The following is a 15973-nucleotide window of genomic DNA, read 5'->3' on the forward strand; positions in this document are numbered from 1 at the left end:
CAACCAACTTCAGTTGTAAATGCATTGTTCTAACCTCTTTTATAACCATACGTCATAGGCGTTAGAATACCATCATGATATTGTCTAGGTAACATACCTCTTGCACCATGTCAACTAACACAAGGAGTGAAAAGAGACTAGATGTCGCTTTTTTTGGAAGGGTGTAATGAGAAACTAAAGTTCCACAACATAATGAAAATTGATAACAAAACTTTGCTTAAATTCGATCAACAAAAAAAAAGGTAAAGGATGGAGACAATGAGGGTGATGCAACACCTTCTCAAGTCACGAACTTACCTATGCCATTTTATTCAAAATAAGATTGTACTGATAATATTTTTATTGAGTCCTAAACGAAATTTGATATGCTTTGATAAAAGAAGAAGCATTTTAAAACTTTTTTATATATATAAAAATAATATTTTAATATACATATAATATTTTTTTGAATATAAATAAATAAAATATTTTTTATTTAGATATTGTTCATATCTAAACTTTGTGAAACCAGTTTGTAAGTTCAAAGAAAATAACCATTTTTTCAATTTTTTAAAAATAACCATTTTTTTGTTCAGAATGTTATTTCGGACCAAATTGTTATTTAAAGAATAGTAAGATTACTTAATTTCCCTAAAATTAAATAAAATAAATATTTATGAGCCTATATTTATAATTGTTACTTGTTAGGATAATACTAGAGAGGAAAATAGCAAAATAGAGATTATGGAAAATGATAAGGGCAAAACTGGAATCGAAAAGGAGTGGGATTCGGCTATCCTCTTCATGTGATTCTTTCCTTTAATTTTTAGGCCTCCAAACATCAAAGCTTTTCATAAAGGAGGTAGATCTTTTTCTCAGAACAATTATTAGTTAAAATCAGAAGAGTAGCTGATTAAAGCTCTGTAATTAATGCATTAAATGTTGTACATTATTCTAGATTTAGTAACACCGCTTTGGGAAAAAACATTTCCTTTAATTTCTTGCTTTTATTTTTTTTCCTCATTCTTTTCTCATTTTAGTTCCCACTCTAAACAGGGTTTTGACCGTTGCTCTCTCTCATCCAACAAGCGAGTTCTGTGTGTTCTTCGACCCATATCTCTCTCTCTCTCTCTCTCTAAAAAGTACGTGTTTGAGGTGTTTCTGTGTGTTCTTGAAGACATATCTCTCTTCAAGAATAGTGTATTTCAGTGTGTTCTTGAATTACCCCATCTCTCTCTGTCTCTCTCTAAGAGTGCGTTTTTTTGGGTGTTTCTGTGTGTTCTTGAAGCCCCTCTCTCTCTCTCTCTCTCTCTCTCTAATAAGTTGGTGTCAGTCAGAGTGTTCTCTCTCTCACACACACTCACACACCAAGACTCTGTTTCTATGTGTTCTTGAATCTAATCTCACGCGTAAATCTTGCTCCTGTCCACCATTGATCTATTAACACCCAGGTATCATCTTCAATTCACTATTAATCTCATTTTCATCTCTCTGTGTGTATATTGATTTTAGTGGTTATTAATCCGACATTAATGCTTCAGTATCTCCAAATACCTTTGAATTTTAGTACTAATGATTAGTTCCATGCATCTAATAATCTTATATTTTGGAACAGTTTTAACTCTAAAATGTGATATAATTAAATCTTAATGAGGAAGAAATAGAAGCCCTTCGTATATCTTCCCGAATTTGGTTTTATCTTTTTGTTTTATCTCATACCCAATATTATATATTTTTTTCTGTAAATTTAATTGTTTAAAGGTTTTAGTGGAAGCTTTAGTCAAGAAGAAGCTATAATGGTTCTGATTTTTATTTTTTATTTTAATTTTGGAGTTCCCTATGTTCTAATAATTCTCTTTTTCTATCTTCATCTTGCTTTGACAAAAGCATATTGTTTGTTATTTGTTGTTATTCTCTGAATTAATTGTTATTGTATTTTTTTTACCCATGTGATCAAGAGCTGCCATTTGTACTTCTTTTGTTTCTTTATCCCAAAAAAGATAATTTGTGTAGCATTCTTCTGTTTCATTTATATATTTCCCAACTTATTCCACCATAATTGGAATTAAAAACTTATATGTATTTTACAGTTTATTTCCATCAACTTGTTCTGCCATATCGCCTTCATAATCCAGAAGAGAGGATTCCCAATATTTCTTTTAAAGTTTGACTTGTAAATCATTAATTTTTTTATTGGATATGACTAAACTCATAATAGCAACATACTTAGGATAATTGCAATATGTAATAATGCAAAATGTAATTGTGTTATTATAAGTAAAATTATCTATAGAAAATGTAAATACATTATATTGCCTAAAATATTTAAAAGATTTTGTATATAATGTTACCAAGAGTAAAATACAACCAAAAAAAAAAGTTCATAGTTATTATAGAGGTGAAAAATAAAGTGCTAAAAATATTATTGATAGCAAGTACAAATGTACAATACCTGAAATTTATCATTATCATTATGTTCTTCCTCAAATTTTTTTTTTTTTTCAACAGGTCTAAAGATCCCTTATGAATCTGGAAAAACCCTCAAAAAGACTAGCTTCTAATCTCCAATCTTATTTGAATCACAAAATATCCTAAAATTAAAGAAATGGGATGTTCATCTTCAAAGTTAGACGACGGCGAAGCCGTCAAGCTCTGTAAAGATCGGAAAAACTTCATCAAAAAAGCAGTTGAACACCGGACCAAATTCGCTTCCGGCCATACAGCTTATCTCCGGTCACTTAAACGAGTTTCCGCCGCCCTGAAAGACTACGTGGAAGGCGATGAACCCCGTGAATTCTCCTTAGATTCCTTCACCACACCGCCGCCCTACGCCGCCACAAAGAAAACCACCCCTCGATTCATCACCATTTCCCCAAATTCCGTCACTATTGAACCAAAAGTGCATTACCTTCGATCCGGCGGGAACCCGTCGATTTTTGTGGAAGAACGGCTTCCTGATTCGCCGGAATCTGTCATTATCGAGTCGTATACCCCCTCACCGGCGTTCCATTACGCCGCCGATAGTTTCTTTGGGATGCAATCGCAAACAGAATCACAATCGCCGTCGTCGTCTTCTATTTTCCATTACAGTAGACCTAATTTTCCGCCGCCTTCGCCTCAAAGATCATCACAATGGGATTTTTTCTGGAACCCATTTTCGACTTTGGATTATTACGCGTATCCCGCGAGAAATAACGATCATCAAAACGTGTTTGATGATGATATCAATGGATTACAGCAAGTTAGGGAAGAGGAAGGGATTCCAGAACTCGAAGAGGAGACAGAACAGGAACAGGAAGACACCGATCATAATCATGAAGATGAAGTTACAGTCGAAGATGTTGATGAAGACGACGATGAAGATGAAGAAGACGATGAGTTTGAAACAGATAGCGGAGAAGAAACTGAAAGTGAACACGAAGTAGAATCGCAATTGCCGCCATTGATGCCAAAAAGTCAGAATCTTGAGGTTTCTAGGGCACAGAGTTCAGGGCAAATCGGAAATAATGGAACTGGAGATGTTTCGAATCAAGAAAAGGGGAAAAACGAAGGAACACAGGGGTTTAGGGTTTATGTGAATCGAAGGCCGACGAGTATGTCGGAAGTTATTAAAGATCTGGAAGCTCAATTCACCATTATTTCCGATTCAGCTACAGAGCTTTCGATTATGTTGGAGGCTAATCGGGCCCAATATTCATCAACGTCCCACGAGTTAACAGGTTCGAATTTATTATTTTACGAAATTTTGTTTTTTTAATTTTCAAGTTCTAGAAAACATGAATTTTATTGATATAAATTTAAGTTTAAAACAAGAAAAAATACTTATCTTATTAAATCATTAAATTATTTGACTGTTAGAAAAGTCATTTTCTGAATTTACTTGATATGGATGCAAGAGTACATAGAGGGTTCGAATAAAAACCAGAAAATAGATAAAAATAAATAAATAAATATTAAAAAAAAAAAACAGCATCAAAATCAATGTTAGGCTGTGGGTCCACAAGATTTGGACCCGACCACATTCGTGACATGGTCGATTTTTACAGTTATTAATTTTTTTTATGGTTCATATTTAAATTGTTTATTAAGAGCATAAGTATATAATTTTGTTGATGAACTATTTAAACTTTCTCTATAGCAAATAACTATTAGAATTTTCAACTTTCTCTATTTAAATTATATTTTCAACTTGTATTATTATTATTATTTTATTATTATTTCACGACCACTGAATTTAGTCGCTGAATAAATAAAACAATGTGCAAAAGCATCGCTACGTGAAATTTCCTTTACAAAAAGCAAGCTATGTGAAATCTCCTTTTAAAAAGCAAGGTATATGAAATTTCAGTTCATTGCAATGCTTTTTGATAGAAAATTTGCTTTTGATATAACAATGCTTTTAGTGGTCAAATTTAATGGCTGAAAAATAATTTTAATAGTAATAATATTACAACTATTATTATGTTACGGTAGGAAAAAACAACTATTTTTCTAATCGGTCAAAGAAGAGTATAATGGTTTAGTATGTTACTAATATCAAAATCAGGTAACCTCAGAAAATCCCGTTTTTAAATGGTAAAAAACAATATAATGATTTAATCACAATACAAAATAGGTTGCGTTTATCTAGATTTCCTCTTTTTTTTTTTTTTTTTTTAAATCTATTCCATTCACTGATGTCGGGTAATCTTTATTATTACAGCTATGAAAATTTTAAATCCAGTGGCATTACTTCGGTCTGCATCATCATCTCGCTCAAACTCATCAAGATTCTTGATGAATTCTTCGGGTAGTTCAAAAGAAGAAGATTATGCTAGCAGCAGTGATGTGTCTGATGACTCGTATATTTTTCAAAATAGTCACCAGTCTACTCTCGACAAATTATACGCCTGGGAGAAAAAACTCTATCAAGAAGTCAAGGTACATGTATACGTCTTTCTAAACATATACTACTTTAACAATATGCATCTGACACATTTGTGTCGGATACATAATATTAATTAGGCACACCAAATTGTGCCTAGTACATATCAGGTTGCGCCTAGCGCATACTAGGCGCAACCTGATATGTATGTATCAGGTACACTCCAAATTACCTGATAAGTGTATTAGTTATACTACTTGTCAGGTATTGTACCTGATACTTTATCGGACATAGTTATCTGGTATTGTGCTCGATTGTATGGCGATGTGACAATGTGACTGATACATATTTGCATAGGCTGGTGAACGGATTCGAATAGCTTACGATAAAAAATGCGCACAGCTTCGGAACCATGATGCTAAAGGCGATGACCATTCTTCGGTTGATAAAACAAGAACAGCAATTAGAAATTTACATACTCAAATTAAGGTTTCCATACACTCGGTTGAAGCTGTGTCAAAAAGGATTGAAACTTTAAGGGACCAAGAACTTCAGCCACAGCTTCTTGAATTGATCCAAGGGTATTATTGTCATTTCCTAACTTATAATTTATAAATATGGGTTTAATGCAAGAAATAACAACATACCTTGAAAAATCTACCGATTATAGCAATGTCATCCAAAATCAAAGCAATTTTATGGGTTTTATGCTGAAAAGTCTGAGAAATTTTTTGACAAAGTCTAAATTTTTTTAACAGAAAAGTCTCGGTTATTTAATTTTACACGATAATATGTCATTTCCTGTTAAAATAAAAATAAAGACTTTTTCGTTAATTTGAACAAAATATTAAATAATCGAGATTTTTCTCTTCAAATTTTTTTTTTAGGACTTTGTCAAAAATTTACCCAAAGAATGGGACTTTTCTACATGAAACCACAATTTTATTGTTGTAATTGTGTAGATTTTTCATAGTATAACATCCTAATAAGAAAAAAAAATTTTAAACGTATAATGATAGAATTTGATAGATTTCCAAAGTACATTGTCTTAATAAGAATTAAAAGTACAATGCCATAATAGAATAAAATGAAAGCAAAATTTTATAACACACAAATAAAGGAAATACAACACTATAATCGGATAAAATTTCAAAGTACAATGTCATGATTAAAAAAATAGTCGAAAAGTAGGATTACAATAACACACAAATAAATGAAACGACATTCCTATTTCTTGCATTTAGCCATATAAAATCCAAACCCTATCCATTCAAACGAGCTTTACTTCCGAATCTTGAATGTGAATTGACAAAAATGCCCTTTATATGATATATTATGATAAAATGACCAGATTATCAAGAATGTGGAAGGTAATGGCGGAGTGTCATCAAACCCAAAAACGAACACTCGATGAAGCCAAGATTTTGTTAGCCGGGACACCATCAAAACCGAAAAAGTACACCCCGGTGGGGTCCACCGAGCCACATCGGCTAGCCCGCTCGGCTTCCAATCTTGAATCCGAGTTACAAAATTGGAAATCATGTTTCGAGTCATGGGTCACGGCTCAGAGATCTTACATACACGCGATCACCGGTTGGTTACTCCGGTGCACCGGATCCAACTCCAACAACACCTCAATGTTCCCGTTTTCTCCCCGGAGGTCCGCCGGAGTGCCACCAGTGTTTGGAGTTTGTATCCAGTGGTCAAAGCTGCTTGACTCGGTTAGTGAGGTCCCGGTGCTTGATGGGCTTGACTTTTTTGCTGCTGGGGTTGGGTCTTTGTATGTGCAACAGTTGAAAGAAGGCGGTGGTGGTGGTGGTGGGTCCGGGCGGCGGTATGGTGGTTCTGGGATGGAGATGGTGGAGGTGGAGGAGGAGACGGCGGAGAAAATGGCGGAGGTTGCTATTAGAGTGTTGTGTGCGGGAATGTCGGTGGCTGTTAGTTCGTTGACGGAATTTGCTCTTGGTTCGGATCAAGGGTATGTTGATTTGATTAAGCAATGGGAGAGTGCCACGTGTGTGGGAAGTAGTTGAATTTTTTGTATTTTATTTATTAGTTTGGTAGATGTAATTATTTATGAAATATAAGATCCAAGATATATTTGGATGGAGGGTAGTATTAGTAATAGATTAATAGTATTAGCTAGAATTAGTTGTGGAAAAGGGTGCTGAAAAACATGTATTCATTCCTACGTGAGATAATATTCACTTTTAATTTAATAGATTTAATAAAAATAAGATTTAATTTTATTTTGTATTTTGTTAATACTAAACTGCACAAATGGTCCCTGTGGTTTGCTGAAAATTGACACTTTGGTCCAAAAAGGTTTGGACTAGCACCACAGGTCCAAAGTTTTCATTTTGTTGCGAGTTTGGTCCGATTTACTTTAAACTTTTTTGAAATGACGATTTTACCCTTGTTTTTGCTTTTTCAGTTTATTTATTTATTTAAATATTTGTATGATTAAAAAAATAAAAATACCTCTCTCTCTCTCTCTCTCTCTCTCTCTCTCGCCAATAGAGAAGTTCAAAAAATTTGTTCCATTTTTTACTCTCTTGCATTTGTAATTACTTCGTGTTAATAATACAGAAGAAAAAGGAAGTAGCAAATGTCATCAAATCATAAAAGCTTTGTAGGTGAAAACCATTCAAGAAATCTTTCAAACAAAACATGGAAATTTTTCGTTTTTTCTGAAACACACACACACTCCAAAATTATGTATCTGTTCTTCAACACACAAATAAACCCAGATTTTGAATAAACCCTAGACAAGATTTTTGATTTTGAAAAAAAAAAACTATAAATGATTACTCATGAACACATACTCCATGAGCACCTCTAAATCCATGATCCCAACTGTCGGTTGATGCGTGTTTTGTATCCCCATCAATGGAAGAACAAGCTTCACATACTTCCCCTAAATCTTCGCTATCTTCAGAAAACGCCGTCATCACCGATGATTCAGAACTCCACGACGGCAACGTACATCAGTGAAGATTTGGATGTCTCCTTCGTCTCTCTCCTTCGATTCTGAACACAAGATGAGGACATGGTTGCAGATCTGTAAGGAGGGAAGCAGATCTAGGTGGGTATTGCAGATCTGTAAGGAAGGAGGCAGATCTAGGGTTTGTTGAGGAAGATCGTGGCGTCATTGTTCATGAAAATGAAACTTCCGATCTCCTCACCCCTTAATTTGGTTTTGCTGATAAAACACGAAGGTGACATAGATGGAGTCGAACGGTTTTGCTTTTGGGTTTGCTAATTTCTTGAGAAATCTGGTTTTGTTGAACAAAAACCCAATTTATGTGGGTTCATTCCACCATGGTCGATTTCTTGATAATTTTGGCAAAAAAAAATCCAGATTTCTTAAATATATTTTCAAAACCAGAGGGTTTTATGGGAGATACTACTAGAGGCAGAAGGTATGTGAGGGTGGGAATGTGGGAGATGACATCCTATAGATTTCATCGTTGCAATTGAAGGTGATGGTGGTGTTCCACTGGTTTAGTGTTCTTTGGGGTTTAAAGAGAGGTATTTTTTATTTTTTTTAATCATACAAATATTCAAAAAAAATAAATAAATTGAAAAAGCAAAAGCAAGGGTAAAATCATCATTTAAAAAAAGTTCAAAGTAAATCGGACCAAACTCGCAACAAAATGAAAACTTTGGACCTGTGGTGCTAGTCCAAACCTTTTTGGACCAAAGTGACAATTTTCAGCAAACCACATGGACCATTTGTGCAGTTTAGTCTTTTGTTAATTACAGTTCATTAACACATATTTCTCATTTCATGAACTTGTTTTAATTATCCAATTGTAATCACATAAATTCAAATTTCATGAACGTTAACAGATTACTATTTGATTTTCTAAAAATAACTAGAACATTTATATATTTTTAATTTTTTATTGTAAACTTATTTTGATTTCAATGAGTTCTCATTGTGTAGTTAGATTCATTAATTATAATTAAATAATACATAAAAAGTGAAAGCATTTATTTATTAAAAAAAAAAAAAACTATTTCTATTCTATTGAATCCAACCAATCAAACAGAACCTAATAAAAACATTAACCCTCTTTATAATTTTAATCTTTCCCTCCCAATTTTTGGGAAAATAGATGTTAATAAACAAAGGATATAAATAATTCCGAAATGATGAATAAAGTTAAAAATCTTGCCATCAATACTCCATGGATTTACTCATTGATATTGCTTCTTTTTTTTCTTCTTCATACTAATAAAATAAACCCTTCATTTTCATAAAAGTCAGGGTTATTTACGGAAATGAATATTTACAAAAGCAGGTTGCAAAAACAAAGACTGTTGAACCGAAAGAGCCAGGGGTAAAATTGGATGAAAAAGAAATGAAGATATCCTCCTTGTCCTACAATCTGTAATGCCAGCTTCAGGTCCTGATAAATAAATAAACCAATAAAAACTTTCAAATTTTATTAATAAGGAATAATAAAAATGAAAATAATATGTTGTTATTTTTGAAATGAGTATAACAATACCTGGTTTTATTTTGAACTTTAGGGTATGTGGAGGCCTCCTTAAGATAAATTTGATTGGATGATCAGTTGATTGTCTATGTCTATCAGCTGCAGAAATAAGCTGCAAAAAAATATGAATTATATATTGATATATAGATATATAGATATAGATATTTCTTTTAACTTAATAAAGAATTTACAAATTTATAGATGATTAAGGAAAAGAGAAGACAAACCTTTTCATCGAATCTAAATAATGATTGATCAAAATAAGGTGAAGGACTTTGAGATTGACAATTAAATGGTAAAGAAGCCATCACTTTTTTAACAAACTGCAAAAATTTAAAAACAAAATTAAAATGTCAAAATTCATTAAAGCTTTACTCTTTGACTTTTGAGGTCAAAATTGAATACTTTTTTAATCAACATCGGTATTTTTGTGTAACAAAGTACAGATTTTGTAGTTTTTTTTTTAATAAAATTCATGCAATCGACTATGGACATGTTTGTTACACAGGACCGACATGTTTGTGTAAAAGACGTAAATGCCCTTCTCATATTTATCATGAAAAGTAACCCTACAAAGTCCTTTATAGCCTTAAACATTGTAAAAAATCTTATTGTTTTCGATGTTGCAATATATTTGGTTTGACCTAAAAAGTCAAAGGGTATTTTAGTAACAGGATAATAAAAAAAGAATATTATATTACCAAGGAGAAGCTGGTGGCTTTATTTTTACTGCTTCTCAATTGCTCAAGAGCATGAATGTTGTTGGAATGAGATGATATAAAATTCATATAAGGGGAATTTTTTGATGCTACATGAAAATGATCACAAAACTGTTCAAACAACAAATACAGCTTATCGGAGGACATCTGCAAGATTTTTAAAAAAATAATTAGAGAAAATACCTTTTAGGCTTTTAGTTTTTAAAAAAAAAAAAAAAAAAAAATTATGAAATAGTTTTATACAAGTACCTGATAAAATGCAATAATTTCTGTTGATTCCATGTTATATACAGCAAAGAATGCAGGGTGATTATCAGCATTTCTTGACACCTGTAGTCATGTGTATTATTATAACATATGAAAATTGCTTTGTATTTAAATGATATTGTTATTTGTTACAACAAGGTAGATTTTTTAATGTATAATGTTGTAAAAAACAAATGATATAAATATAGAGTAAATTACACGAATGGTCCCTATGGTTTGGGGTAATTTGCACGTTTGGTCCCTAACTTATTTTTTTAACTCGGAAGGTCCCTACAGTTTGTTTTTGTTGCATGCTTGGTCCCTGTCTTACCTAAAAATACTATTTTGCCCTTGATTTTTTAAAAAATAAATTAAAAAATCAAGGGCAAAATAGTCTTTTTAGGTAAGACAGGGACCAAGCATGCAACAAAAATAAACTGTAGGGATCTTCAGAGTTAAAAAAATAAGTTAGGGACCAAACATGCAAATTACCCCAAACCATAGGGACCATTCGTGTAATTTACTCATAAATATAATAAGTAAATCAATGAAAGTACATTGCTATTTCTTGAAAAAGAATGTAAAAATATACTTACTGCTCCATCAACACTCCCAAACTTTATTAGTAAGTGATGTCGATCCAAGAATTGCACCTATTCAAAAAAAAATAAAGATGTTTTTAAATCTTATCATCTATTTAAAAAAAAAAGAATATTAATAATAGAGTTAAAGAATGTTGCTATTAACATTTAGCCCTAAAATTATTACATCCCACCTTCCATATAATCAAATCGACATAATCTTGAAAGTGAAAATAAAACTTCTTCTTTAGGGATTGGATTCTCTGCATCAACAATAAGAGATGAGTATTAAAACAAATGTAACAAGTCTTGAAAAAATTGAAATTAATAAAAGTTTGAATTTGAATATTGATAAATGATAATTAACTAACTAACTAACCATAGTTTCATCTTCTTCTTCATTTCGTATCTCTCTAACAATGAAAGAAAGTAGCCTTTGTTTTATACCACTCAAGAAAGGATTTTCTTGAGCAACTTGTTCAAGATGAGGGACATTTGCAGCATTATTAACAGGTATGTGTTGTTGTGATACACTTTTTTCAATACTTGACATACCCTACAACATAAATCAAGTTTAGGGTTTAGGGTTTAAGGATTAGGGATTAGGGTTTAGGGTTTTCTACCATTAATTGATAAAGTAAATTGGTTCTCATTTTACATCAAGAACTATTTCTCATATAAAAATGTCTTGAGTTGATTGTAGTGTTTCCTATTGTGGCTGGTTTTCTAGTTAGATTTAATCATATGACCAGTTTCATGGTTACAAAATCATTAACAACATTTGAAGGGTAATTTGGTGATATGTTTTTGGTGGACAATTCTTTCATGTGACCAAAATACTCTTCAATAATGATGATTTCCCTGGCTTTATGCTGTTTCATGATGAATGGTAGTGTAGTTTCATGAAAAGACATAGTGCCAAGAATCTCCCACTTTTTGTCATTATTGAAGGGTATTTTGGTCATATGTTTTTGGTGGACAATTCTTTAGTGTGACCAAAATACCCTTCAATAATGATGACTTCCCTAGCTTTATGCTATTTTATGATGAATATTAGTGTAGTTTCATGAAAAACCATAGTACCAAGAATTTCCCAATTTTTGTCATTATTGAAGGGTATGTTGGTCATATCTTTTTGGTGGACAATTCTTTCATGTGACCAAAATACCCTTCAATAATGATGATTTTTCCCTGGCTTTATGCTATTTCATGATGAATGTTAGTGTAGTTTCATGAAAAAGCATAGTGCCAATATTCTCCCAACTTTTGTCATTATTGAAGGGTATTTTGGTCATATGTTTTTGGTGGACAATTCTTTCATGTGACCAAAATACCCTTCAGTAATGATGATTTTTCCCTGGCTTTACGCTATTTCATGATGAATGTTGGCGTATTTTCATGAAAAAACATAGTGCCAAGAATCAGAATCTCCCACTTTTTGTCATTATAGAAGGGTATTTTGGTCATAAGAAAAATGTGGAGGGTTACCTGTGAACTAGAATTGAGAAAAAGTTGATCATCTTCACGACAAAAGTCACCAATTGCTCTTACATCAACAAGAGTCCCTGAATCCCTAATCTGAAGTATGTGAATATGTTGATAACGAAGAGAGACTATAGCAAGTAAATCATCATATAAAAAAACACCCATGCTGTGTGCTAAATTTATGTAATCATTGCAGAAAACCCTCTCATCAAGTACAACTCCATCTTCCAATCTGCCAAATATATTCACATACAATTAAATTTTAAAACAAATTGAACACCAATAGATATATGTTGAGTCACAAACTTTTCAAACCATCTTAGGTTCTGTTTCTTACTTTCTTTATGACTTAATGCAGAAAAAATGGAGAAAAAGTACTATTAAGTATGATTGTTTTGTTAGCATTTACATTTCCACAATCAATACAAATCATTCATTCTCATACTTTGTTTGCAACAAAAGCATAAGTTGCATTTAGTTTGATGAATGTTTTAAAAAGGAATTGGAATATGCAAGAATTGAAATGTGTCGCATGTTTCATTGGTTGGAAATGGAATGGAATACAATTCCAATCTTTTTAATTTAGTTTAAAATTTTGTCAAAGGATTTAAAACATAATAATGATAAATGACATAACTTTTCTTTCATAAGTTATTGTTTGCTTTATGTATACATATTTAAAAACAAACTATAAATACTTGTAAAAGTATTTAAATCACCCTTTGAAATATCATCCAAATACAAAGCAATTTAAAAGTAGTCACATTTAGTCCTTCTACAACGAAAAATCTACCTAATTATAGCAATATCACCCAAATACAAAGCAATTTACACTAGAGTAAATTACACAAATGGTCCCTATGGTTTGGGGTAATTTGCATGTTTGGACCTTAACTTATTTTTTTAACTCGGAAGGTCCCTACAGTTTGTTTTTGTTGCGCGCTTGGTCCCTGTCTTACCTAAAAAGACTATTTTGTCCTTGATTTTTTAATTTATTTAAATAAGGTGGGGTAGGTAAGGTAAGGTAAGGTGAGGTGGAAGTGGGATTGGGGGTGTGTTTATTTAAATAAATTAATAAATCAAGGGCAAAATAGTAAGACAGGGACCAAGCGCACAACAAAAACAAACAGTAGGGACCTTCAGAGTTAACAAAAATAAGTTAGGGACCAAACATGCAAATTACCCCAAACCATAGGGAACATTCGTGTAATTTACTCTTTACACGATAATATATAAATATACAAAAGTACATTGCTATTTCTTGCATTTATCCCTATATATAATTATAAACCATACCTTAGAAGATGGAATGTTATTTTTTCAATTGAGGGAACCCCTTGAATAGCACCTCCGGTAGTTGGGGCATCATAAATTTGTGCAGTGGAAGTAGCAAAAAGACCGAATTGGTTAGACTCTGCATAAAGAAAGAAGTCTTTACATATGAGCTCACTTGCAGAAGCAAGTGGGACCGAGTAGATTTGAGTGAAGAAACTCTCAAACTTCTTGGCTTTTGGTGGAAGATCTTGAGCATAACAATCTTCATGTTTGCAGGAAAATGTAAGCCATGTGGGTCGATACACAATTAAATCTTGATGGTTTCTACTGAAACTTATTAAGTATTTGCCATCTTCTGTGAACTTGCGAAACGAATGGTCCGGACATTCCACATCATATATTGTAGAACCGGGAACTATATTCTCATAAAATCTCCTCGCATGGTGAATCTGAAAGTACACATGTTATTAGGTAAACAGGACAGGTCAAGACAGGACAGAACATGACAAGACAGCCCTGTACTACGTTTGGTAAATAGGACAGTACATGACAAAACATGACATGACAAGACAGCCTTGTACTACGTTTGGTAAACAGGACAGAACATGACAAAACATGACATGACAAGACAGCCTTGTACTACGTTTGGTAAACAGGACAGAACATGACAAGACATCCATGTGATTAGGTAAATAGGACAGAACAGGACAAAACATGACATGACAAGACAACCTTGTACTACGTTTGGTAAACAGGACAGAACATGACAAAACATGACATGACAAGACAGCCTTGTACTACGTTTGGTAAATAGGACAGAACATGACAAGACATCCATGTGATTAGGTAAAGACATCCATGTGATTAGGTAAACAGGACAGAACAGGACAAAACATGACATGACAAGACAGCCTTGTACTGCGTTTGGTAAACAGGACAAAACATGACAAGACATCCATGTTATTAGGTAAACAAGACAAGACAGAATAGGACAGAACATGACAAGACAGCTTTGTACTGTGTTTGACATACATTGATAAGACTAGTATTGATGTCAATGGGACAAAAAATGTAACTGTATTATTTGTCTCACCCAAAAAGGTGGGATAGAGACTTGTTCTTGATCTCTTGTTTGTGTAAAAGACATGAATGTCCTCCTCATTCTTATCATTAAAAATAGCCCTAGAACGTTTGTTTAGTCTCGTAGTGTTTATCTTTTTTTCATATAAGAAACTCCAACCAATTAACTTGATTTATAGACATGAAGACTTGATTAAGGGGTAACACTTTTCTTTCCCCAAATTCTAAACAATTAGCTTGATTTGGGAACATGACAAAAAATATTTTTTAAAAAAAGTAATAATAATCAGTTTTTCATCTTGTTCATGAACAACATACATTGTGCCTTTTTGAGGTCAAAATTAGTAGTTCAACAATGAAAATTACATAAATTTAACATAAATGTTAGTCTGCTAACACTGATCCATTGAAAGTTTAATGTAGTTGCCACATCTTTTACTTGGAAATCATTAGATGTAGAGTTAAAATGTTATCTATTAGCTTTATCCAAAAAAGGTCCTATGTAGTACAAAAGAGTACAATCTAGTCCAACTTAATCGCACCCAACTTTAAAAATTACAAGTTTATTATTGGGGGATTGGATATAGGAAACATATACGAAGTCAATGATCTACCCAAAGACGACCTAAACGGTGATAAAAAGAAGAACCGAAGAGCTACTGAAAGCAAAATGTACAAAATCAATGTTTAAGCATGCACTAAAAGCAAATTAAAACGAAACTCACTAACAATTTGCTCAGAATTTGCATAATAAACACACAAAACCAATAATTAGCTGAAATATCGAGATTTGAGAATACATACAGTGGTGCCAGGAGAAGGGGTTCGAATCTGACGCTCAAATATCCTTGCTGTTAAATTGTTGCTTCTAAACATCAGTCTGTTATATAAATAATCAACCCACGCTCAAAATCATTAATTGAATTTTCGACTCCTTTTCATTACCCTTCGAATCCTCAAAACGGTTGCAGGTGATTTTGAAATATAGCTTCGATTTCTGCTATACCCAAGTGAAGAAAACTTTATCTTGAGAAGTGCGAGTTCAATTTATGCAATAACAAGTGAAGAAGTTCAAAACCCCAGCATAAACCCCTCTTTCGAATTTCTGTTTTTGTTGTTTAGAAGAAGCATCGATCGGATAGGGGAAGCCAAAGGATTCGCAAGCAACTGAGTTAGCACTTAGCACCCGCTGCCTCTCTCGCCTACGTGTCTCTATAATCCGCCACGTAACTTTGTGAT

The 15973-nt window shown here is 32.7% G+C and overlaps 2 protein-coding genes across 3 annotated transcripts; one reads left to right on the forward strand and one right to left on the reverse strand.

Annotated features, from left to right (window-relative positions):
* The first annotated feature begins 1003 nt into the window (after positions 1–1003).
* On the forward strand, positions 1004–7092 carry LOC145114914 (DUF630 family protein (DUF630 and DUF632)). Its single transcript, XM_079051034.1, has 5 exons — positions 1004–1430; positions 2488–3698; positions 4682–4899; positions 5201–5424; positions 6195–7092. The coding sequence occupies exons 2-5, from the start codon at positions 2585–2587 to the stop codon at positions 6874–6876; spliced, it is 2238 nt and encodes a 745-aa protein (XP_078907160.1). The 5' UTR covers positions 1004–1430; positions 2488–2584; the 3' UTR covers positions 6877–7092.
* A 1810-nt stretch (positions 7093–8902) lies between these two features.
* On the reverse strand, positions 8903–15973 carry DET1 (light-mediated development protein 1 / deetiolated1 (DET1)). Of its 2 annotated transcripts, XM_079052466.1 has the most exons (11): positions 15539–15971; positions 13676–14103; positions 12383–12611; positions 11274–11450; positions 11089–11157; positions 10910–10966; positions 10317–10397; positions 10050–10214; positions 9576–9671; positions 9361–9460; positions 8903–9258 (listed from the first exon to the last, which is right to left on the reverse strand). In XM_079052466.1, the coding sequence occupies exons 1-11, from the start codon at positions 15608–15610 to the stop codon at positions 9119–9121; spliced, it is 1614 nt and encodes a 537-aa protein (XP_078908592.1). In that variant the 5' UTR covers positions 15611–15971; the 3' UTR covers positions 8903–9118. The 2 variants fall into 2 exon arrangements, with proteins under 2 accessions (XP_078908592.1, XP_078908591.1); XM_079052465.1 differs by having other exon boundaries at positions 8903–9460; positions 15539–15973.

This window comes from Lactuca virosa, chromosome 5 (genome assembly GCF_052849685.1).
Source record: "Lactuca virosa cultivar CGN04683 chromosome 5, Lactuca_virosa_CGN04683_v6, whole genome shotgun sequence".
NCBI lineage: Eukaryota > Viridiplantae > Streptophyta > Magnoliopsida > Asterales > Asteraceae > Lactuca > Lactuca virosa.

Excerpts from the sequence above, each read along its gene's own strand:
- LOC145114914 (XM_079051034.1), top strand. The coding sequence starts at position 2,585 with ATGGGATGTTCATCTTCAAAGTTAGACGACGGCGAAGCCGTCAAGCTC. Across the intron at positions 4,900-5,200 it reads AACTCTATCAAGAAGTCAAG|GCTGGTGAACGGATTCGAAT; the intron begins GTACATGTATAC and ends ATATTTGCATAG. Across the intron at positions 5,425-6,194 it reads CTTCTTGAATTGATCCAAGG|ATTATCAAGAATGTGGAAGG; the intron begins GTATTATTGTCA and ends TAAAATGACCAG.
- DET1 (XM_079052465.1), bottom strand. The coding sequence starts at position 15,610 with ATGTTTAGAAGCAACAATTTAACAGCAAGGATATTTGAGCGTCAGATT. Across the intron at positions 10,967-11,088 it reads TCGATTTGATTATATGGAAG|GTGCAATTCTTGGATCGACA; the intron begins GTGGGATGTAAT and ends TTTTTTGAATAG. Across the intron at positions 10,215-10,316 it reads AAATTATTGCATTTTATCAG|ATGTCCTCCGATAAGCTGTA; the intron begins GTACTTGTATAA and ends AAAATCTTGCAG.